At 32.6% G+C, this 26364-nt stretch overlaps 1 protein-coding gene across 1 annotated transcript; it reads left to right on the top strand.

Annotated features, from left to right (window-relative positions):
- The first annotated feature begins 67 nt into the window (after positions 1–67).
- LOC127739264 (zinc finger FYVE domain-containing protein 1-like) lies at positions 68–25863 on the top strand. Its single transcript, XM_052250916.1, has 11 exons — positions 68–840; positions 2127–2622; positions 3530–3735; positions 4111–4208; positions 6827–6935; positions 7536–7633; positions 9447–9561; positions 9894–10064; positions 10907–11078; positions 11580–11681; positions 17654–25863. Exons 1-11 carry the CDS (start codon positions 154–156, stop codon positions 17884–17886), a joined length of 2487 nt encoding a protein of 828 aa, XP_052106876.1. The 5' UTR covers positions 68–153; the 3' UTR covers positions 17887–25863.
- The last annotated feature ends 501 nt before the right edge of the window (positions 25864–26364 follow it).

Genomic DNA, 26364 nt, shown 5'->3' with positions numbered 1-26364 from the left:
TTAGCGAGATGGTAAAGTCATATGAAAACACTAGAGAAACAAAATTTTGTCAAACATCTTATCCACTTTGAAGAGGAAAAATGATTCACATTTTCATGATAAAAACAACGATATTTAAGTCAACACTATAAACGATCGAGATGATTTCACACAATGACAAGCGTTAAAAAGTTTAGAACAAGGAGTTCAAAACGTTTTTGTGCAGAGAAATTGTGTTGCAGATCAGAATCAACTGTTGCTACTTTTCATTGTGATGACTGTGGCTCAGACCAGTGTGAAGATTGTTGTGAAACAATACATTCCACCAATGTCAGTTTTGAATTACACGATAGAAATGTAATAAAAGGTCCTCATCATTCAGAACTTTGTCAAATTTCAAAAGTACTTCCATCTAAAATATGCATAGATGAGAATTTTGCAGATTTATGGTGTGAAGTGTGTTGCATAAGCTTTTGCAATTACTGTTTTGAGGTTTTTCACAAGCTTTCATCTAGAAAAACGCATAGAAAAATATCATTTAAAGAGCATAAACTTCGGGAACAGCAGAAAGCTGAAGAAACACTACATATGAACATCCAGTCAATGCCCCTGCCTTTGAACATTCAGCCATTGTCCCCAGTGTCAGATGACGATTCATTGACCTACATTTCTTTTCCCCAAGAAGAGTCGAGCATAGCAATGATTAATACAACACAAGTGCAGTCTGTTAATATTATACCAGATTTATGTGTCAATACAAATGATGACGATATCATCAATACTTTGGCAGAGAGCATGATTGATAGTGAATATGATGAAATAGCAAGCTTCATGTTGCTTGATGACCAAGAACAGTTGAAGGTAATAGAGAATCATCATCATTAAAATGATGGGAAAGTAATCACAAATAACAAATGAGGCTCATATAACACATTCATTTGACATTTATGAAGAAAAAGGAAATATGATATTTTAAAACAACAGTATGTATGAAAAGGGGATGAGGGGGAATATGGCTATGAAACGGAAACACAGCACTAAAACATGTCATCTAGCATATAGGGGTCCAAATTTAGTCTTGTCCATACAGTATATCAAGGTTTCAATCACCCTGTGAAACAGGTATCACTCATTAAATTGCAATTTGCAAACTAAAAGTATATGTTGTAAATGTACATGCACACTTTTTTCTAGTAAAAAATAACTTTTAGAAAATCATCCTTTTGACATAAAGATTGTAAAGTTTTCACCTTTAAGTGGAAAAAGGCTTATGACACATGTATGAGGTGGCCATTCATTGACCACAGTGTCCATTCTCAATATTTCTGTCCAAAAAGGGCATGTACAATATGTAGATAAATTGTATAAATTCTTAAATTATGCTGATAGCAGTTTTACAAAATGCAGTTCTATTTTCATGATTGTATTTTTTAAAAACAATTGTCATCAAACTTCAAATTGCTACAAAGTGCTAAATATTACAGTTTTTTTCTATTGGTCTTCAACAAATGAAAGCACAATTTTTTTCTATTTTCATTTGCTATGATTCTTACTAAACAAAGAATACCTTCAACTGTCAATTGAGGTTAGTATTACAAAGCCCAGGAAGCTCTAAAAGGTCACACACATTTTAAAACAAAAAATTAAAATGATAGAATATAATAGAATATTTTATTCAAACCAATCGTGGGTCATTTCTGGCATACATGTATATACAAAATGTAATTAGATTTTTATCTCATAATAAAATACATGTACATTTACATTTTGGACACTCTCTCCAAAGAATGAGAGTACAAAAGTTTCTAGAAATTTCTTGAGATAGTATAATATTTGAATAACAATTTTGAAATTTATAAGTTGAAATTCATGTAATTAAAGGGTTATTTCTTGGCTTCAAAAGTTTACAATAATGGAATATAAAATGATTATTTGTTGTAAGCAGTCTGTTTGTGCATTACTAAGAAAGAAAACAACAAATTATGGATTCATAGTTACCTGTATTGGTAGAAGTGTGTGATAACTTGCCAATTTAAACGATTCCTAGATTCACTAAATATTGTAATTAATCTGTCCTTTAAGTTAGTCAATAAAATAAATGACTAAATTTATCTTAAACCAAAACGATTCTTTAATCTGATTTATAGGTATCCAATGAAGAAGACTTTTTGAATAAGCTTGAATGTGACAGTAATGATTTAGTAAAAGTTGTGTCAATATTTGGAAACACTGGTGATGGAAAGTCATTTACACTTAATCATACATTTTTTGGAGGGAAAGAAGTGTTTGAGACATCCGCTCAACAGAAATCATGCACTATTGGTGTGTGGGCAGCATATGACTCAAAGAGTAAAACAATTGTCATAGATACAGAGGGAATGTTAGGATTGACATCCAATCAGAATCAACGATCTAGACTTTTACTCAAAGTTTTGGCGGTATCAGATATTATTATATATCGTACACGAGCAGAAAGACTACATACAGATATGTTTCAGTTTCTATGTGATGCTTCATCTACATATTATAAATACTTCTCTACTGAACTCCAGGATATGGCTAAAAGAATTGGAAAGACTCTAGCTGACCTTACACCAGCAGTTATCGTCTTTCATGAAACTGTCAATACACAAATTTTATCAGGTATGCATAAATTCTTAAGATATGCTTGAAATTTAGTTTTACTTTTAATGAGAACTGTATAATTTTTTTCAGTAATATTTACTTGTTCACTTTAATATTATCTCCCTTGAAACCATTAGTACATCTGTTTAGTAGATAACTAATTTGGGCTGTTCCATTAAAATGAATGTTTGAGGGTAGGAAGGTAAGTTTTAGTTTAGGACATGGGTTGTGGGTCATTTATATCATGTTTATGGTTGAATGCTTGAATATCAATGTGATGTATGCAAAAATTGCTGTAAGAAAGTAGGTTGATTGTGGGGGTATTTTCTTAGTCCTTTAATCCCTCCAAATTTGTTTTAATTATGGTATAGCCACTGCAAGATTGTACAGATGCAATTTGTATTATATAAAATCCTTTGGCTAATGACTTTACACAAACAATAGATAGGTTTTGATATACATGTATGACGCAATTTGAGTTTGAGTTACTTCCCTTGGCCACCATTTTAGAGGGGTAAATGGTTGATTTTCTTATTTGACTACCCAAATTGAAACATGGGGTACAAACAAGTCTGATAAGAGATCCTTACTAGATTGTAGTGATGGATCAAGCAAAGCTAAAAGAATTTAATATCATTCAGAAAACAACTTTTACTACAGTTTTGCGGTCAATATAAAAAGTTGTATATGGCTAAATTTCTGCACATAGACCTCCAACATGGCGACAAAAGGGAAGTAACTACATGTATTACTCAAATTGTGTCAATCAAAACCTATCTATATGATGTATTTCTGCAAGAATTTAAGTTTAATTGTTAACCTCTAGTCTTATTTGAAAACTTATTTTTGATAATCAAAGTGACGAAGGGAATTTAAGAGATGTAGGAAATTTACTCACTAAACATTGAAACACATGTTATTACAGGTAAAAAGTCAGCAGACAGTCAGCTTTGGGACCGATTTAGTCAACTGGATTGTAAATTTCATTTCAAAGATTTACATTATGTTGGTGTTCAGACAAAAAGACCACCAACTGACTTCACACCATTGAAGACGGTCCTAGAAACCTTACTGGGAGATAAAACAAACAGAGCCTCTAGGCAGCCAAATGTTATCTACTGTACACTAAAGGTAGGACTAACTTAATGAAGTTGCAAATAGTAAAAAACATAGAGTTTGTAGATAGTCAAATATTATCTATAATACTTTTAGGTAAAATTGAAAAGATTTACAAACACAACAATTTTAGTTACTTGAGGGGTTATTATTAGAATACACTTTGATTACATTCCTGGCAGTTTTATGTTTAACTATTTGAAAAGTTTTAAAATGTTTGTTTTCGTTTTAATTTATACAAACATTTATGATTATTTTTTTACTCTTTTTTTTTTTTTTTTACCAGTTTATAAACCATAACATTTGATCACAAATTTAAAAATTCACATATTTTATAAAATTTAAATTTAAAGCAGAATTTAAAGTAAATAAAGTCTTTTTCCATTACAGAATTTAAACGATAGATTTAGTGGACATTTAGACAGACCAGAGATTGGAACTTTTCCAGATCAGATATTTTCCTGTCCTGTGAGGTGTTTGTCATGTCGGTATGTATTTTAGAGAGAGGAGAGATTTGTACACATTTAAATGTATATATCAAGGGTCATAGACATGCATTGAAGACCCATTGGTGGCCTTCGGCTGTTGTCTGCTCTTTGATCAGGTTGTTGTCTCTTTGACATATTCCCCATTTCCATTCTCAATTTTATGTTAACATACTTGAAAAGTGATGTCCACTAAAGGTTCTCTTTCAGGATTATGTTCAGATTAGTCCATAGACTTGTTGTTTTTGGCTGTAGCAAGTATAAATTCGGAAGAAAAACAGATTAATTGCATTAAGAAATCTACTGGTCAACAAAATTAGAAATAAACATGCAGTTTGCTTTATTATCAACATAAAAAGGATGACAGGCTTGCCAAAAAATACTGGACATAACAAACACCAACACCTTACTCCTAAAACAAATAACCCTGACGAACAAACAACAATGAACTACTGTAAATTCAGAAATTAATGAGAGCCAGTCTAAGAGGTTTTTATTAATGCAAATATGGCGACTGAATGAGTATCGCAATAAAAAAGAACTCGCATTCTTATATCTGATACATATAACTGCATGCAGATTTTCGTCGTCGTCGTCCGAAGACATTTGGTTTCCGGACAATAACTTTAGTATAAGTGAATAGAAATCTATGAAATTTAAACACAAAGTTTATAACCACAAAAGAAAGGTTAGGATTGATTTTGGGGGTTGTGGTCCTAACAGTTTAGAAATTAGGGGGCCAAAATGGGGCCCAAATAAGCATTTTTATACACCCGTTTACGGGACGTATTATGGTATACCTCTGTCCGGCCGTCGTCAACATGTCATACATTAACTCAACAACGCTTTAACCAATATGCAGAAAACTTTGGTGAATTGTTTATATCTATTGACGTGAGCTCCCTTTCGTTTTTTATAAAATTTAGATTTTACTTTTCCGAGTTATGGGGTTTTATTCATTAAAAAAAGGGGGATTTTCCAGTTTTGGGACAATAACTCAAGACTGCTTTCACCAACTTGCAAGAAATTTTGGTGAATTGTTTATATCTATTAACATGAGCTCCCTTTTGATTTTTATAAATTTTAGATTTTATGTTTCTGAGATACAGGGTTTTATTCATAAAAAAAGGTGGATTTTCCAATTTTCAGACAATAACTCAAAAATGCTTTCAGCAGTTCTCATGAAACTTTGGTAAATTTTGTTTATATCTATTGATGTAAGCTCCCTTTAGAATTTTATAAATTTTTCATTTTACATTTCGAAGTTGTGGGGTTTTATTCATTAAAAAAAGGGGGATTTTCCCGTTTTAGGACAATAACTCAAAAATTCTTTCAGCAATTCTCATGAAACTTTGGTGAAATGTTGATATCTATTGATGCAAGCTCCCTTTTGATTTTCATAAATTTCAAATATGACATTGAGAAGTAATTGAACTTTATTCTTTGAAAATGTGACGGGTGTATCATGCGCTCATGGCGCAGCTGTTTATTCTAGTTTCCAGACAATAACTTGTGGAACGGTGTATGGATCTCTCTGAAGTTATACCACAAGGTTCCATACCAGAAAGGGATGGTTAGGATTGGCTTTGGGTAGTTATGGCTCAAACCGTTTAGGAATTAGGGGCAAAAAAAGGGGAAAAACAAGGGTGTCCTGGTTAATGGACAATTACTTTTAAGTAAAATGTTAAGTTTGGATTACCTCCCTTACACTGCTTTTAAATTATTAAATGGGTAATTATGGTTGCAACCTCAATTGGAAATTTGAATTGTGATTATGATGACCATATCTTGAGGGAAAAAGATTTTTTTTTTGAAAAAGGGGGGGGGGGAGTGAAAAAAATTATGGGGGGGGGGGGTTTAAAAAAAAATTGTGGGGGGGGACAATTTTTTCTTAAGATTTCAAAAATTAAACAGAAAATTTCTTCAAATATTTTTTGTTTTTGCCAAAAAAAAGGGTTTGGGTGGGGGGGAATTCTCAACAGCATAGGGTATTGCACACAAAAGCAAAAAAAAAAGGGGGGGTCTTTTTTTTGGGGGGGGGGGGGGCAATTCGCAACAGCATGGTGTATTGCACAATTGCAAAAAATTGAATATAAATTCAAATCATATAACCAATTCTAAGTTCTTTGACTACAGTTATTCTGTGTCAGAAACCTGTTATGTGTCAAATATTTAATTACAATCCAAATTCAGACCTGTATCAAACGCGAATATTGTGTCCTTTTTAGCCTCATTAGTTCAGAGTTGGACCTCTGCGGTCGTATCCATCTGTGCTTGGCGAAGCAATTTATTATTAATGTGAATAATGTGACCGAATGAGTATCGCAATAAAAAAGAACTCGCATTCTTATATCTGATACATATAACTGCATGCAGATTTTCCTGAAATTGCAATAATAAATCTCGCATTTTATTCCATTCTACAAAATTCGCGATAATAAATGCACGCAATAATTTCTGAATTTACAGTAGGCACAGGATGTGGTTGGGTATGGTATATATTTTTCTGCATTTATTATTATATATTAGTTGAATTAAAACATATGTAAAATGTACGGACACTGAAGGCTGTAAATGAATCAAGGATATCAACATCAATACCAGTTATTGTACGATTTCAGAGAGAGCTGTATTAAATGTATGAACCATGGTACCGAGAGTGACAGCCATGAAACAGAGAAGAGATGTTCATACCAACACCAGTATCAAAACAAAGTATTTTTATGCAAGGTAAAGAAAATAACTTGTAAATTAGAATACAAAGTAAGTTACAATGCTTATGCTTGTGGAGCAGGATCCTTTCAGGGTAGGACAAATTTAGGAAAAATGAATCACACTTCCTACCCTGAAAATTTAACCACATATGTGAAAATGTCTCAGCTTGGAATGAGCTGTTATACATATCTAAGGCTACCATTACAGCCTACCTTTAATGAATTGTTTACATTGACCCTGTCATCCATCAGCAATATTGATTTTAAAAATGCCTAGTCATTTTTTGTTGGTTTGTGATAAAATCTAGAATGAAATGACCATTTGCAAAAAGAGTTAACACATTGATGGTTTATTTTATAAACTATCTTTGGTTTAAGGCACATCATGATCATTTACTACTCCTTCAAGATACATTTATATGGCTAAATACACATTTTGTGGTTTAAAGTTGCAACACTAGTTTCCACAAATGATAAAAGCTGACTATCTTGATATGACTTTGGATTTTGACTTTGCTGTTTCCAGTATAAGTAGTGTTTACATTTGTTAAAAGTTTGTGATAAGGTTACAATGGTTAGACATATCTCTGTGTTAACAATTTATCGAATGTTTCAGACCTGTTTATTGGCTGGTAAAGTTAATGTTGTAGTACCCAAGACATCAGAATCAACAGATAATGTCTGGATGGGACTGGCTAAATATGTATGGACTGGGTGAGTAAATGTGGAAATATGTGTAGCTAAATATATGTGCAAAAAGAGTTATGTGTCCAAATAAAAAAAAAAATAGATATGTGTTTGGGATTTACTAACCAGGGCAATCAGTGTATATGAGTCTTGACAATTTTTTTCACTTTAAACAAAGTAAGATGAATATTGTATAGCCATACAGATTGAGAAAAGCATTCACTTCATATAACTACCAACCTTTTTAATGACAACAATATGATGGAGTTCTCACAAACTTCTAATGACAACAATATGATGGAGTTCTCACAAACTTCTAATGACAACAATATGATGGAGTTCTCACAAACTTCTAATGACAACAATATGATGGAGTTCTCACAAACTTCTAATGACAACAATATGATGGAGTTCTCACAAACATCTAATGACAACAATATGATGGAGTTCTCACAAACATCTAATGACAACAATATGATGGAGCTCTCACAAACATCTAATGACAACAATATGATGGAGTTCTCACAAACATCTAATGACAACAATATGATGGAGTTCTCACAAACATCTAATGACAACAATATGATGGAGTTCTCACAAACTTCTATCACTTGTGTCAGTTAGTTCTACCACTAACCTGTAAATAGCAAACCTCTGCTTACACATTGTGTAAAACCTATACTGGGAATTGGACACAGTTAATGTCCTTTTTCAAAAATTTAAAGATCCAACCTAAAACACACCAGTTTTTTTTCTGTCTCGCATACGACAAAAGTCGCAGAAACCGAGACACAGGGATTGCTGCGACAGTGAGGGGGATGGTGACCGCATCAACAATGGTTAAATTTTCTGCTTAAGTTAGTTTGATAGGAGCTACTTGTGATAGAACATTGATATTTTGTATGAAGATGCATTACTATCAGTACATAATATTTTGACAACTATTTTGAGGCCCTGCCTCCTAGGCCATGGTCCAGTGACTTTGAATTAGTTAGCAATTTTAAATGTTTAAGTTTTCTGCTTAAGTTTATAGTTTGATAGGAACTACTTGTGATAGATCAATGATATTTTGTGTGAAGTAGCATTACTATCTGAACATATCGGTTTGACAACTATTTTTTGAGGCCCTTCCCCCTAGGCCATGGCCCAGTGACTTTGAATTAATTAGCCATTTTAAATGTTAAGTTTTCTGCTAAAGTTAGTTTGAGAGGAACTACTTGTGATAGATCAATGATATTTTCTATAAAGTTGCATTACTATCAATACATATCAGTTTGAAGACTATTTCAAGGCCCTGCCCCCTAGGTAATGGTCCAGTGACTTTCAATCAATTAACAATTTTCAATGTTAAGTTTTCTGCTTAAGTTAGTTTGATAGGAAGTACTTACAATAGACAACAATATTATGTTATAAAGTTACATTGCTGTCTGTATATCTCAGTTTGTCAAACATTTTGAGGCCCTACCCACTAGTTGGTCCAGTGACTTTGAATTAATTAGCAATGTTGATGTCCATCAGATTGTCTTTTTCTGAATTCTATGCCTACAGGCGAGACAATGGAAAAGTGCTCACAACATGTGACATGCTCTGAATCACTTAAAGTTGACAAATTGTGGATGATATTAACAGACTTCCCAAGGTTTGACATCAATACTAAATTTGATTTTAAATAGTAAAATAGTAAAAGCATAAAAAGATGGTTATAGTGTCTTTTGTACCTAGTATATTTTTGTACTTCTGAAAAGTTACATAATTATGTTGAAAAAATAAAGATCCAATATTGAGTAAAGCAAAAATAAATGAAAAAACCTTTTTTAATTGGCATGTGGTTTTATTTCAGAGAAGTTTTAGAGTGTCCCAATTGTGGAGTAATATATAGGAGTAGAGAACGTTGGTATGGTAACAAGAATATGGAGGACATTGTTTCGGTAGAAGTCAGACATGTCTGGCCTGATGTAGGTATCATATAAAAAGTGGGTGGGAAATTTTCACCAGAGGTTTATTTTTGGTAATTTTGTGAATAATATTAACAAGTAATGTTTAAAGCTTTTTGAAAGTGTTTCTTTTTCAAATTCATTTTACTGTATCAAAATTGAAAATTAAAAGAAAATGAATCAGAACACTTTGTGATTTTTATTTCCACATTTTAGTCTCCAATAACCTTGAAATGGGTTGAAAACAAGCTCCTTGTACTATATTAGAAAAAAACAGTAGAAAATTAAAACAACAGTTAAAACATTAACATTTACAAATACAATTCTTAGTTATGTTATTTCTCATATTCTAGGGTTATAAAAATCTACAGGGGACCAGCAATGCTGCCAGAAAAGTCATTGATAGCATGCACTACATTGCTGATTCAGTTACCAGTGTCAGTCAGAAACCAACTAAAATGATTTCTGATTGGATGACAGACCAGATAGCTCCTGACTACTGGGTTCCTAATTCACAGATAACAGTTAGTACTTACATTATGATTAAGTGTAATCAAGTATGCTTTTTGTCAATAATGTCACATGTCTTGTCTTGTTGAGTGCAACCCATGATTCAAAATAGCAGAATTATGACAGATCAGACAAGCTCTGTGATTATTTGAAATCCGCTTTTTATTCATATACTGTGGATTCATTTATTTTTGAACCCCTCAGTGGTCTTGTGGTAGTGTGTTCGCCTCGAGTGTGGAATGTCGTTGGTTTGAACCCAGGCCGGGTCAAATCATAGACTTCAAAATTCATATTTGCTGCTTCTCCGCTAAGCACGCATCATTGAGGAGTAAGAGCAAAGACCGGTCAGCTTGGAGCCAGAATAATGCGTCCCGGTAAGTTGACATGTCTTCCTGCAGACTGTTACATTGTGAACTACCACGTTAAAATTCGGCTCAGCGTGTTGGTCTTGTAAAAAGCAGGGTTAATATTCATATTACATTAACATGTTCTTGTCCTGAATATGCTTATTAATTTGCCACTGGACGTTAAGTAGCCATCAATCATCACCATCATTTATTTTTGTGGATACCAACTTGAGAGGATTGAAGGAACATTGTATTTTTGGGGACATTTATTTTCCTGGCTTTGTATAAGTCTGCATACAGGGTTATTGAAAATGTGTACTTCGTTGAAAACTGATTCACTTTTAACCATACAATTACATGAAAACTGGTATCCAACGAATAATAATGAATCCACAGTATAGTAAATCATTTATTTCATTTATATTAAACTACCCAAACTTTCATTGAAGATACATCATAAGAGTGATTCTAATTAATAGTCTGCATCAACATTTTTTTTTATTTTGCAGAATTGTAAAAAATGTCAGAAAGAACTTGACAATGAACAAAAACATCATTGCCGTGCATGTGGTGAAGGATTTTGTGATGAATGCTCATCAAAGAAAAGACTAATACCAGAGAGAGGCTGGAATTTCCTTGTTCGTGTTTGTGATGATTGTTATAATTTAGAAAACTCAACAGGTGAGCACAATAATCTTCCTCTTCAACAGTCATATTGTTTGTCTGCCATTGTATCAGTTTTGCAGTGTGATACAAACTGAAAACAGATATTAATGTTGCACCTTCTCCTCATAATTTGTTCATCAAAAATTTGTGTATGCATTTATTATTGTGAACGTTGAACAAGAAACAAAAGTGTGAGATTTACTATTACAGTTGTTGTACATGTATTTTCATCACTAGGAGTTTATTTTTTTGTACTGCCAAATTAATAAATAAATGGTTGATTTTTCAAGAAGAAATTTGAAGCTCCCTTCAAATGAACTCCACAGAGAACAATAACTTTTGTATTTATTTAGTATGCTTGGCAAAAATTTAAATAGCCATGTTAACACCAACTGATTCTGAAGAAAGGTGGTATTTCCTTTGCAATACATTTTTGACAAAATGGAATGTGTTTGAATATGTGTATTTTTATATGCAGTAAGAAAATGAAATGTATTTTTTAACATTTTTTTCCAGAAATTACTGGAGGAAAGGAGCCTCAAGTAACTGCCAGGAAAGTTGGTGAGGTGCTGTCGTCTGCTATCAGTGTTGTTGGTTCTACTGTAACCTATCCAGTGGGTAAGTTCATCTATAGGATAGGGATCTAAGGAAAGTATGTTAGGTGCTATCGTTTGCTATCAGTGTTGTTGGTTCTACTGTAACCTATCCAGTGAGTAATTTATAGTTGGTGAGGTGCTAACATCTGCTATCAGTGTTGTTGGTTCTACTGTAACCTATCCAGTGGGTAAGTTGGTGAGGTGCTGTGGTCTGCTATCAGTGTTGTTGGTTCTACTGTAACCTATCCAGGGGGTTAGTTGGTGAGGTGCTATCGTCTGCTATCAGTGTTGTTGGTTCTACTGTAACTTATCCAGTGAGTAATTTATAGTTGGTGAGGTGCTAACATCTGCTATCAGTGTTGTTGGTTCTACTGTATCCTATACAGTGGGTAAGTTGATGAGGTGCTAATGTCTGCTATCAGTGTTGTTGGTTTTACTGTAACCTATCCAGTGGGTAAGTTCATTGTTATCAGGATGAGGATCTAGAGAAAAACATGCTTTTAAAATATATGTATTGAAAATACAATTGTTATTCTAGTTATTTATAGCATTTAACTAGACACAGAATTTAATTAATCTTTTCAGTTCAACCATTTAACTAGACTACCTCTCATTAATCTACTAGATGAGACTAAAAAAAGAGCTCAAAGTCATGTGAAAACCCTGCCAGAAGTTTTAATGCTTGTCCCAAGTCAGAAAGCACAACATTGGTTGTCTTTAGAAATAGGTATATCTGAATGATTTTTTCTTGTAAGGAGTGCGATATTGATGGCAGATCTTTGATTGCCTTTGATAAAATTGTTCACAATTTGTCCAAATGTTATACCGGGTACTGTAAATTCAGAAATTATTGCAAGGTTTTTATTAACGTGAATAATGCGACTGGGTGATTATCGCAATAATAAGAACTTGCATTTTGATATCCGATACATATATATATGTATGCAGATACTCCTGAAAACGCAATAATTAATCTCGCATTTTTGTCATATCTTTAAAAATCGCAATAATAAATGCACTCAATAATTTCTGAATTTACAGTATTCATATGGTTATTGTCAAGGACAGTATGTTGACCTCTAAACATCTTTGGTTTTTCTTTTGTCAGTTGATTGCTGCCTAATTGATTTTTGATACGATCGCAAAAAATTTTGCGGTCGAATATTGGTATCACGTCGTCGTCAGCTTCGTCCGAAGACAGTTGGTTTCCGGACAATTACTTTAGTATAATTAAATACAAATCTATGAAATTTAAACACAAGGTTTATAACCACAAAAGGAAGGTTGGGATTGATTTTGGGGGTTATGGTCCTAACAGTTTAGGAATTAGGGGCCAAAAAGGGGCCCAAATAAGCATTTTTATACGACCGCAAAAATAAAAAAAATTTTGGTCGTATATTGGTATCACTGTTGTCGTCATCGTCGTCGTCAGCGTCGTCCGAAGACAGATGGTTTCCCTATAATAACTTTAGTATAAGTAAATAGAAATCAATAAAATTTTAACACAAGGTTTATAACCACTAAGGGAAGGTTGGGATTGATTTTGGGGGTTATGGTCCCAACTGTTTAGGAATTAGGGGCCAAAAAAGGGGCCCAAATAAGCATTTTTGTAGTTTCCAGACAATAATTTGTGTTAAAGTGTATGAATCTCTCTGAAATTATACTACAAGTTTCCATACTACAAAGGGATGGTTAGGATTGACTTTGAGGGGTTGTGGCTCAAACCATTTAGGAATTAGGGGGGAAAATAAGGGTTTTTCTGGTTAAAGGACAATTGAGACAATTTAAAAGCAGTGTAAGGGAGGTAATCCAAATCAAAATCCAAATCATGTGTCAAATTTTTAATTGCAATCCAAATTCAGACGTGTATCAAGAGGGAATATTGTGTCCATTTTTGCCCCAACTGTTCAGGGTTGGACCTCTGTGGTCGTATCCAGCTGCTTGGAGCAATTTATTGTTTTTTTTTATTAACATCTCCTTGTATTCACATACTGCCTCTGTGGTCTTGTGGTAGTGTGGAAGGTTGTGGGTTCCAACCCCAGGTGGTTCAAACCAAAGACTTTAGAATTGGTATTTGCTGCATCTCGGCTATGCATCATTAAGGAGTAAAAGCAAAGACTGGTCTGTCCAGAGCCAGAATAATGTGTCCAAGTAGGGTGACAAGTCTTCCTGCAGACTTGGTAGAATACCTTGTGAACTAGGATGTTGAAAATCAACTCAGTGTGTCGGTCTAGTACAAAGCAGTACTGGTTAGTACCGTAAATTGGGTTATTTTGGTTGTAGTTTATTTTGGTTTATTTGGTGCCTCCAATGAAAGTGCCAAAATAAAACACACGAAAATAAAGCAAACACTAAAAATTGAAACGCCAGTATTGTGTACTGGTATGACACTATCGTAATGTTAATTGTTGGGGAAAATATTTTATGTAATTACATCTTCCGTATACAATTCTATAAATAGCTAAATCTGCAAATAAATACCTGGTATAATTTGAAAACAGCACTATATAATTTTTACTTAATTGTCAATTTTCTGAAATTGTTAAGAAAACACAACATGAATTTTTATTCACACATGTCATAAATATTCCAGGCTATTGCTGATTAGACGCCGTTATTGATAATTAGAATATCAAAACTCCTTGTAATCCTTTATCTTCAATTAATTAACATGTACTGCCAGAGGCATAAGGATTTAAATTTAAATCCTTGATCGCCAATAGATTAACTTTGTCATGTTTCTAGTTTGAGAAATTCAATGATATTTTGTCAATAAACGGGTAAATAAAGGCAAATATGAATGAGCTTGCTCACTACTGTTTTTCCAAAAATTAAACATATCAATTGGACGAAGCACCAAAATAACGCACACCATAACGCACACCAAAATAAAACACATGCCTTTTGAGAAAAAAACGCCAAAATATCCCGACGCCAAAATTTCCCAATTTACGGTATTCATATTACATTAACATGTCTTCGTCTTAGATATGCATTTATACAAAGTCCTCAGAAATGGTCCTGATTATTTTTAACTGTAATTTGTTCCATGTTTGACTAGAGTACTGATTCTGGATTGTAGATATAATAAACTTTAAGGTCCATTCATAATTTGTTGTAATGTTGTACTTAATATTTAAGTGTCTGTTGTTTATACTGTACATATTTCTCCTTTGGTCAGTGGATGTGTGTTTTGTAATAATGAAAAGTATATAACGCCTGAGTAAACATCCAGAAAAACATTTACCTCCTTGCAAAAATCTTTTGACCTGACATTAAAAACCTGTCTGAGTATAAGTCTAACTTGCCGAAATGTGTGCCCAATGAACAAAATCCTCAAAGTCACACATAATGAGTTCTTAAGACAATTAATTTAAGCAACATTTTAATTATCCTGATTTGCTTCAGAACTCTCCATTTGAACTCATGATATGTAAAATTAAGCATTTAGTACTCATATCAACAATATAATCAACATAATTCAATCCTGCTCTATCCCATTATAAATTAACTTCTGTGTAAATACATGTATTGCGTAGCAGTGCCAGTTGTATCCAGGTTTGAATGAAACATAAATCATAAATGAACTATAACTTTTATTATTTTATATTCATCACTTAATTTTGGCCCTTGGGGAATCTACTCAGCTAAAATTAAAATTTTTGCTCCATGCCTAAGCCAAGAGCCTATGTGCGTACCGAAAAGTAGCAAAGTAAAGACCCCTGGCTTGACATCACACCAATCCAAATTGATCTATGGTTCCAAATAAATGCTTGAGGCTATCAGGAAGCATATGAGGCTATCAGGAAGCCTATGAGGCTATCAGAAAGCCTATGAGGCTATGTCTGAGGAAGCCTATGAGGCTATGAGGAAGCCTATAATGATGCTATGAGGAAGCCTAGTATGTGGCTTTGAGGAAGCCAAGTAGTGTTGATGTTGAATTGGTGTTGAAATGAATTTGTATGAAATTTGACAGTTTATCCCCAGAAATTCTTGGGGGATGAGTGCAATTTTTGAAACAACCAGTGATAAAATTTCATAAATGTCGAAACATGATGGACTTGTTTCAGATGCTGAGGTTATTTATCTGATCCATGCCTAAACCAGCAGCCTATGTACATGTGTGTACTGAAAAGTATCAAAGTATAGACCCCTGGCTTGACATCACACCAATCCAACATAGCTCCTAAAAATAATGTTTGCACTACTGGTTGCTGAGATCTACTGATATGAACTGGTGTTGGAATGAAATTTTTAAGCACTTTTGTAACATATACATATACAGAAAAATCAGTAAGAATCTTATATAAACTGTGCTGAGATTGATTCCCCTGTCATGGCAATATTGAAGGTGTAAGGTTGGGATTGGTGGGAGGCAAGTTTTTAGCTAAGCCACTTTTTGAGCAGAAATTATTCTTTTAACTGCTTAATGTGCATTGAAAAAACTGGACACTAAAGCAAGGCTTCCAAAACGGTCATATTTTCCGGACATTTGTATAAAGTTCGGTAAAAGTCCGGCTGGGCAAAGCATGAAACGGTCATCTACTTTTTAGTTTTCTAGGCTTTCTTAAGAGACGGTCATTTTAACATAATTCGCGATCTTTTTGACCCAACCTTTTGCCTTTAACAGCCACACATTTCCGGTCATAAAAGTGACCTGATCATTAAGTACTATCAAAACAACCCCTACTTTAATACCTTCTCATTTTAATCAAGGCTAATTAGTTGTCGAACAACTGAAATTTACCTGTTCAGGTGACAGGTAAACTATTTTGAACCGGACATTGATCAGTCTATTCAAAGTTATTTTCTAACATTTTAGCGGTTTGCATCTAATTAATTTAGTCAAAAAGATTTAAATTATCAGAAATGCGTTTACAAATATGATTTGATGAAAAAATTAAAAAGGTGAAAATGAAAAATCGTCATAACCACGTTGTTTGAACCAGAGGCATGTCTCTGTTTGAACTAGAACACGTGTGCGCAAGTGTGAAGGTGTGAAAATTAATTATGCATCCTAATTTCTTCAAAAAAAATGCTTAAATTGTCATTGATAACTTTATCTCACGTTTATTTCGCATATTTTCTTGAAGAAATAACGTAGAAAGAGCCACTTACACTCATTCATGCTTTGCAAACGTACACGGAATTTACGTATCCGTCTCTGGTCCATGTTTTACCATTGTCAAGATAACATCTGGTATTAGATTTAAAAACGAAAGTAGCTTTTGACAACGTTATTTTGCACAAATAAAGAGTCTAAGGCAGATATAAGTACGCTGATGTTGCACACCTCGAATGATGCACTGCCAATTTAACAGTTTACGTCAGAACTTCGAATTTGAATCAAAGAAAGTTTAATATCGGTTTTTTTTAATGTCAATCATTGGGATGGCCAACTCAGCAACTGATTACTATAATTGCTTTTTTTTTATTTTGTCTTAAGGGATTAAAATCGGGATAATATATAAAATGTTCGGCTGGCTAATAATAATTTTGGAAGCCCTGCACTAAAGGCAGCATGTACTGGTTTTCAATATACAGCTACTTAATGGGATATTCCTAATTGGGAGGAGCTAAACTACACCCAAGTTTATGTGCAAACAAACAAAGGATAAAGGAAAGCCAGATGCCACAAGTGCATGGTCACTAATTAACAAAACATGTATATTTGTAATGGAACTGATGTAATTAAACCCCCTGCTAAGAACACCTGATAAACTGACATGTAGCTGATTAAGATATGATAATAAATCTGTTTCTTTTCAATAGTAAAGAACACAAAAAATCCTGGGAAAATCCTAAAATAATGACTATATATATATATATATATAACTGAGTGTAATGGAAATCAAACTATGTATAAACATAACTTATATAACATATAAGTAACTATTTAATTTTCAATTGGACGTTTAACAGCCGTATATCCATCCATCATTTTATTGACATCTGAATGAGTAAAATGATGAAGACTATGTTGTTTTATTTTAGGTATTTTAAAGGATTCAGCTAGACCAACATACTGGACTCCAGATGAACATATCTCTAAATGCTGTGTTTGTGAAACACCATTTGGACCAAAATTGAAGATACACCATTGTCGAGCTTGTGGAGAGGGCGTGTGTCATGATTGTTCCCCAGACAAACGTCCTGTTCCTCTGAGAGGATGGGATTATCCTGTCAGAGTTTGTCAGAAATGCTTTCAGAAGAAAGATAAAGTGTGACTGTGTGATAACTTCATGGTCATGTGATAACTTCACAGTCATGTGACAACTTCATCATTCCTTATGGAATTTGTCTCTTTACTGAGACCATCTGTGTAAATAGGCCAGATTTGGGAAATAATTATGTTATTGAAAAAAAGGCATTTAATGTTGTACAGGCTTATTATATATAATAGATTTTCAACGTTATATTTTAGATAAATTCTTTTAAATTGAATGCCTTCAGTACCTGTGAATTACTTTTATATGACATGTAAGACAGGTGATAGCGAACACAGATTAAATTGTAAAATAAAATTCATTGTATTTCTTGTTTCAAAAGTTTGGTTTGGTTGAGTTTTACTGTGCTTCAAGATTTAATCAAATACGGAAAAAAGTTTTTAAAGAATTAGATACGTTTGAATTGATAAAACCGGTTTTAGGCTTCCATTAAAATATGTTGGTTAAATTGTTTGTTAGATATTTTTGTATGATTTTATGTACATGTTGCCATCTAATTTATATACAGATCCTGTGTCCATCCTTGGATTACAGAATCTGACAACCCTCCATTCTCCTGTCTTTTATATAATTGTTATGTCACCCAATCATTGTATTCAACTTTTTGAAGGTGTATATTATTACAGTAATACCCAAGGATCTTGACAAGTCTTTATAACAGTATAAGAGGGCTTTACCAGACCCTTTTAAGTGAAGCCTTGGTCTGTGTTTCTATTAGATTTTACAATTTTAACTGTCACTTTAGAGAACATTAGTACATGTACATGTATGTGAATAATTGGAAAATGGATTTAAGTAATAAAATGCTACATAATATTTTTAACAATTTTCTTTAAAATTCAGTTATAATTTTGTATAATGTTCTAACTCAAATATTTAATAATTTGCTTTTTTACTCTAAAAATTAGTCGTAGGAAAGAGTAGATCAAGTTTATGTAATTATAATATATGTCCTCATATATATTTTAAGGTACACAAATGAACAGTGTAAATATTACTGAGATTAGCAAATTTTGATACAGAAATGTAATTTATCAGTGACTCTTTTCAGCTAGATGAAGACAAAATGTTTATGACTTTTTTGCAAATACAAATATTGTTTTTGCTTTATTCAATAAATTACAAAAAATTGATTTATAAGAGAAGATTATGCAGATAATTTTAATATTACAACAGATTGTATAAAATATAAATGTAATTACTTTGATATATAATGAGGGAATAAATATTGTGACCCCTTTTTATACGACCGCAAAAAATTTTGCGGTCGTATATTGGTATGACGTTGGCGTCGTCGTCGTCCGAAGACACATTGGTTTTCGCACTCTAACTTTAGTTTAAGTGAATGGATCTCTATGAAATATTACCATAAGGTTCAATACCACAAAAGGAAGGTTGGGATTGATTTTGGGGGTTATGGTACCAACAGTTAAGGAATAAGGGGCCAAAAAGGGGCCAAAAATAAGCATTTTTGTAACTTCCAGACATAACTTGTGTGTTAGTGTATGAATCTCTGACATTGTACCACAAGGTTCCATATCACACAGGGAATGCTGGGATTGATTTTGGGGGTAATTGCCTCAAAATATTAGGAATTAAGGGCAAAAAAAGGGGCAAAAAACAAGCATTTTTCTAGTTTCATGACAATAACTTGTGTGTAAGTGTATGGATCTTTCTGAAATTGTACTACAAGGTTCCATATCACAAAGGGAAAGCTGGAATTGAGTTTGGGGGTAATTGCCCAAAACGTTTAGGAATAAGGGGCCAAGAAGGGGCCAAAAATAAGCATTATTCTAGTTTCCAGACAATAACTTGTTTTCAAGTGTATGGATCTCTCTGAAATTGTACCACAAGGTTCCATATCATCACACAGGGAATGCTGGGATTGATTTTGGGGGTTATTGCCTCAAAATATTAGGAATTAGGGGCCAAAAAAGGGACAAAAAACAAGCATTTTTGTCCAGCCTTCGACTTTAGTCGAAAAAGCGAGACATAGCGATCCTACATTCCGTCGATTGCGTCCACAAATATTCACTCTGTGGTTAAAGTTTTTGAAATTTTAATAACTTTCTTAAACTATCCTGGATTTCTACCAAACTTGGACAGAAGCTTATTTATGATCATAAGATAGTATCCAGAAGTAAATTTTGTAAAAATAAAATTCCATTTTTTCCGTATTTTACTTATAAATGGACTTAGTTTTTCTGCCGGGAAATATTATATTCACTCTGTGGTTAAAGTTTTTAAAATTTTAATAACTTTCTTAAACTATCCTGGGTTTCTACCAAACTTGGACAGAAGCTTGTTTATGATTATAAGATAGTATCCAGAAGTAAATTTTGTAAAATAAAAAATCCATTTTTTCCTTATTTTACTTTTAAATGGACTTAGATTTTCTGCCAGGAAACAACACATTCACTCTGTGGTTAAAGTTTTTAAAATTTTAATAACTTTCTTATACTATTTTGGATTTGTACCAAACTTGGACAGAAGCTTGTTTATGATCAAAAGCTAGTATCTAGAAGGAAATTTTGTAAAAAAATAAATCCATTTTCCCGTATTTTACTTTTGAATGGACTTAGATTTTCTGCCAGGAAACAACACATTCACTCTGTGGTTACAGTTTTTAAAATTTTAATAACTTTCTTATACTATTTTGGATTTGTACCAAACTTGGACAGAAGCTTGTTTATGATCAAATGCTAGTATCTAGAAGGAAATTTTGTTTTCTTCCAGTTAACATTACATTCAGTCTGCAGTTAAAGTTTTTTAACATTTATTAGATTCATAAACTATCCTGGATTTTTACCAAACTTGGACAGAAGCTTCTTACAATCAAAAGATAGTATCAAGAGGAATATTTTTATTGATTTACTTCCTCATTTTTGTTGAGCCTGCCATTAACAGAAAAAGTAGGCGAGACACTGGGTTCCGCGGAACCCTTACAAATTTTTCTAGTTTCATGATAATAACTTGTGTGTAAGTGTATGGATCTTTCTGAAATTGTACTACAAGGCTCAATATCACAAAGGGAAAGCTGGAATTGAGTTTGGGGGTAATTGCCCAAAACGTTAAGGAATAAGGGGCCAAAAAGGGGCCAAAAATAAGCATGTTTCTAGTTTCCAGACAATAACTTGTGTTCAAGTGTATGGATCTCTCTGAAATTGTACTGCAAGGTACCATACCACAAAGGGAAGGCTGGGATTGAGTTTGGGGGTGATGAATCATAAGGGGGTTCAAAAAATTTGGGTTTTTTTTTTTTTTTTTTTTTTTTTCCCTTTTTTTTTTTCTTTTAAAATTTTCCATTTTAAGTTGGTTATTTCTGTTTTATATTTAAAAGCAAATAATAATGATATGGTAGGAGATACACACCAAACAGGATGTGTAAATTATTATATAACAAGTATTGTGCAAAAGCAAGAAATTTTCAATTGCACAGTATTGCACAATAGCAAGAAATCTTCAATTGCACAGTATTGCGCAATAGCAAGAAATCTTCAATTGCACAGTATTGTGCAATAGCAAGAAATATGCAATAGCACAATATCGCGCAATAGCAAGAAATTGTCAATTGTACAGTATTGTGCAATAGCAAGAAATATTCAATTGCACAGTATTGTGCAAAAGAAGATACTTCGTATAAATTGCTTATTTCTTGACCAATTTCAATGGGGTTTTATTCTTGAATTCTTGGGGTTCTTTAATATGCTGATTCTAACCGTGTATTAAGTTTTTGGATTTTGGGCCCCGTTTTCAAATTGGTCCACATTGAGGTCCAAAGGGTCCAAAATTAAACTTTGTTTGATTTCATCAAAAATTGAATTATTGGGGTTCTTTGATATGCCGAATCTAACCGTGTATTTAGATTCTTAATTTTTGGTTCTGTTTTCAAATTGGTCTACATTAAGGTCCAAAGAGTCCAAAATTAAACTTAGTTTGATTTTTAACAAAAATTTAATTCTTAGGGTTCTTTGATATGCTGAATCTAAACATGTATTTAGATTTTTGATTATGGGCCCAGTTTTCAAGTTGGTCCAAATCGGGGTCCAAAATTAAACTTTGTTTGATTTCAACAAAAATTGAATATATGGGGTTCTTTGATATGCTGAATCTAACCATGTATTTAGATTTTGGATATTGGACCATAATAGGTGAATGTCCAATTTAAAATTTTTAAGTTCTTAGAACACATTCATTCTGTGTCAGAAACCTATGCTGTATCAAATATTTAATCACAATCCAAATTCAGAGCTGTATCAAGCTTGAATGTTGTGTCCATACTTGCCCCAACTGTTCAGGGTTCGACCTCTGCGGTCGTATCAAGCTGCGCCCTGCGGAGCATTTTATTCTTTTTGTCGAGCCTTCGACTTTAGTCGAAAAAGCGAGACATAGCGATCCTACATTCCGTCGGCGTCGGCGGCGGCGTCCACAAATATTCACTCTGTGGTTAAAGTTTTTGAAATTTTAATAACTTTCTTAGACTATCCTGGATTTCTACCAAACTTGGACAGAAGCTTGTTTATGATCACAAGGTAGTATCCAGAAGTAAATTTTGTAAAAATAAAATTCCATTTTTTCCGTATTTTACTTATAAATGGACTTAGTTTTTCTGCCGGGAAATATTACATTCACTCTGTGGTTAAAGTTTTTAAAATTTTAATAACTTTCTTAAAATATCCTGGGTTTGTACCAAACTTGGACAGAAGCTTGTTTATGATCATAAGATAGTATCCAGAAGTAAATTTTGTAAAAAAATAAATCCATTTTTTCCTTATTTTACTTTTAAATGGACTTAGATTTTCTGCCAGGAAACAACACATTCACTCTGTGGTTAAAGTTTTTAAAATTTTAATAACTTTCTTAGACTATCCTGGATTTCTACCAAACTTGGACAGAAGCTTGTTTATGATCACAAGGTAGTATCCAGAAGTAAATTTTGTAAAAATAAAATTCCATTTTTTCCGTATTTTACTTATAAATGGACTTAGTTTTTCTGCCGGGAAATATGACATTCACTCTGTGGTTAAAGTTTTTAAAATTTTAATAACTTTCTTAAAATATCCTGGGTTTGTACCAAACTTGGACAGAAGCTTGTTTATGATCATAAGATAGTATCCAGAAGTAAATTTTGTAAAAAAATAAATCCATTTTTTCCTTATTTTACTTTTAAATGGACTTAGATTTTCTGCCAGGAAACAACACATTCACTCTGTGGTTAAAGTTTTTAAAATTTTAATAACTTTCTTATACTATTTTGGATTTGTACCAAACTTGGACAGAAGCTTGTTTATGATCAAAAGCTAGTATCTAGAAGGAAATTTTGTTTTTTCCCAGTTAACATTACATTCAGTCTGCAGTTAAAGTTTTTAAACATTTATTAGATTCATAAACCATCCTTGATTTTTACCAAACTTGGACAGAAGCTTCTTACAATCAAAAGATAGTATCAAGTGGAATATTTTTATTGATTTACTTTGTCATTTTTGTTGAGCCTGCAATTAACAGAAAAAGTAGGCGAGACACTGGGTTCCGCGGAACCCTTACGAATTTTTTCTTAAAGCATTTAATACAGACTATCTTCTTCACTTTATTAAGTATAATTTAAGATTCTATTATTTATATTCTTACTTGTCACAATAATTTATTAATCTGAATAAACAAAACAACAACAAATTTGCACAACCTATAGCTTGAAAATAAGGCCATTAACATATGTTTTTTGGGTTTTTTTTTCAGGAAATAGATTGTTATAAACAACATTTATACAAAAATGTTCCTTCATTATTTGTTTTACATGTACTTTTATACTACCATAAATGATAGGCTGAAAATAAATACCTGTATTTGGCAAGTAGCCAGAAAAAAATACTTGGCAAGTTGACAAATAAAAATGCTACTTTTTATATAATGTTAATGTCATATCATTTTAGGGCAGTTTAAAAGATCATATAATTGTGAAATGCCTAATTTGGGTTTATATACTTGTTTGAATTTAAATTCAAATTTGGGATTTCTTTAAAATGGTGATAGGATGTATCATATATATAAATGTACAGTTAAAAATGAAGTTTAATCAAAACTTTAAATATGTAGGTACAATCATGTAATATATACTTAGAATTTGCCATTTTAATCAGAACATACGGTAATAAGTTTATTTTTTTATTTTTATTTTAAAGTAAAGTGCAAGGAATTGTAAACCTACTTTATTCTTACTTGGTTGTAGTCTTGTGTGAATCAGTCTCTGAAAGGTCTGTTATACATGAGGGTCTGGATGGGGTTTACAGAATAGAGAATAATGGACCAAGAGTACAGAAAAATGGACAAAGAGTATAGAAAAAATGAGCCAAAAAATAAAAATAGGCCAAAATAATAAAGAATAAAGACAATTTGAGTGCTTCAATATAAAGAATAGAGAAAATGTCCCAAAAAAATTAGATTACAAGAATGAAGGATCCCAATCCAGACCCTCTTAACCCCATCAAGACCCTCGTACATCTGTTTGTTTAGGCGAAGAAATCTTAGTCTGTAACTTTTCATTAGCATAAATTTAAGATATTAAACCAGTAATTTGTATAAGGTTTGTATCAACCATTTTCATATAAACATGTTCTAAGCTTTTAAGTACCATAGATTATTTTAATTCTATTTCACATAAATGCATGTATGAAATGGCCTATTACAAACACATTACTGATTTGACAAGAGCTGTCTCCCTTATTAAAGGTCTGTCCCTCTTAATTTCATTCTTAGGCCAGACAAAATAAATAAGTAGCTTTGCCATGTTTAGATTAGTCAGGAATTTATTATACCTGTTTAATTTTTCACATAAAAGTCATTACTGATTATTCAAATGAAAAGAGGTATATGTAAACAGATGAGACTGGTTCTTGAAAAGCTTTGTCCAAGTACTATTATATTATTGCTTTTCTAGTGGTTATTGGGTTTCTTAATGAAATTTTAAAATAGAGTGCAATATATGTTCAGAATGGTGTAAGATTATTTATTAATGATCCTTAGTCATAATTGTTATTTACCTGGATTCTATTGGCTATTCTAAATCAAATGTCTGTGTGGGTGTGGAGTGTTGAAAGGCATGGTTTTGCAAGACCCCCAACTATACAATTTATATAAAAAATGTAATGCATTATTGTGTGGAAAGTTGTTTTTGAACCTTACCACCCTTATGTTATAAATATTTGATACCTTCCAACCCCACACAAATAATTTTGGAATAGTCCTTAGGTAGAAGCTGCTGGGATTGGTTTTCATTTGAGATTCAGAAAGTAGAGGATTTATTTAAACACGTAAACATGATATTGTTGTAGAATCTTACAGTTCTTTTCATAATGCTAGCAAGACAAAGGTTTGTTTGGCTTGCTTGCTTTGTTTGTATAAATGTTTGCTCAAGCATTGTAATTAAGATTGACATCTACAAACAATATAAGTAGGCGGAATTAAACCTGTGTATAGGTAAATTTGATTATTTGATAATGTCCAATCAAATTTAAATATAATGTATACAAGTTTAAATCCGCCTTTTTATGTTGTTTTCAGATGTCAATCTTATTTACAATGCTTGAGCAAACATTGATACAAACAAAGCAAGCAAGCCAAACAAACCTTTGTCTTGCCAGCATTATGAAAAGAGCTGTAATATTAAAAGAACATTTGTGCATGCTAAATTTAAGAATAACAAGATCAGAGTTGAAACAAGACAGGATGCTATAATAAGGGCCCTATTAATCTTTTTATTCAATCTTTTATACTTTATAATCTTTACACCAAATACATCTTGTATTATTTAAATTTTTAGCCCAAAAAAGGCCCAAAAGGCAGGAATCCCTAATAATAACCCAATCAGTATAAAACCTAATAACAATTTTAATGTGATACTAGCTTTTTGTTTCTTTTATTGTTGATTTATTTACATGAACTTTGAACTTTGTTGATTTTTAAATTAAAATATAAATTGATTTTGCTGTTGTTTATATTTCAAATCCCTTATATGGTATCAATTAATGTGCCTTTGATGATGAGGTTGGGAAGAGGTGCTCTTTGCAATCTTCAAGTTGAACTACATTAAACTTCTTTTTACATATAAATGGCATGAGTAAAATTTTCTTTCGTCACCTGAACTTGGTATAATGGTATCCACAAGTCATGGAGAAGATCTGTGTTTTGTCAGTGAAAACATCTTGAATATAAAATGTGACACTTTTATACAGATTGAGTTTATTCAAATACTAAATGGATATTTTTGTCGAGCCTGCATCTTCTGTCGCAGAAAGCTCAACATAGGGAAAGTGATCCGACAGCGGCGTTAACCAACTTCTTAAAAGCTTAATTTTTCAGAAGGTAGAAGACCTGTATACTTCATACTTTGTATATAGATGCCTTATGATATTAAGTTTCTGTCTGTCATATGTCCATTGTCCTTGACCTCATTTTCATGGTTCAGTGACTACTTGAAAAAAA

Source organism: Mytilus californianus, unplaced genomic scaffold (genome assembly GCF_021869535.1).
Source record: "Mytilus californianus isolate M0D057914Y unplaced genomic scaffold, xbMytCali1.0.p SCAF_4, whole genome shotgun sequence".
Classification (NCBI taxonomy): domain Eukaryota; kingdom Metazoa; phylum Mollusca; class Bivalvia; order Mytilida; family Mytilidae; genus Mytilus; species Mytilus californianus.
Note: the sequence above shows the minus strand (reverse complement) of the source record. Positions and strands in the feature narration are given on the sequence as shown.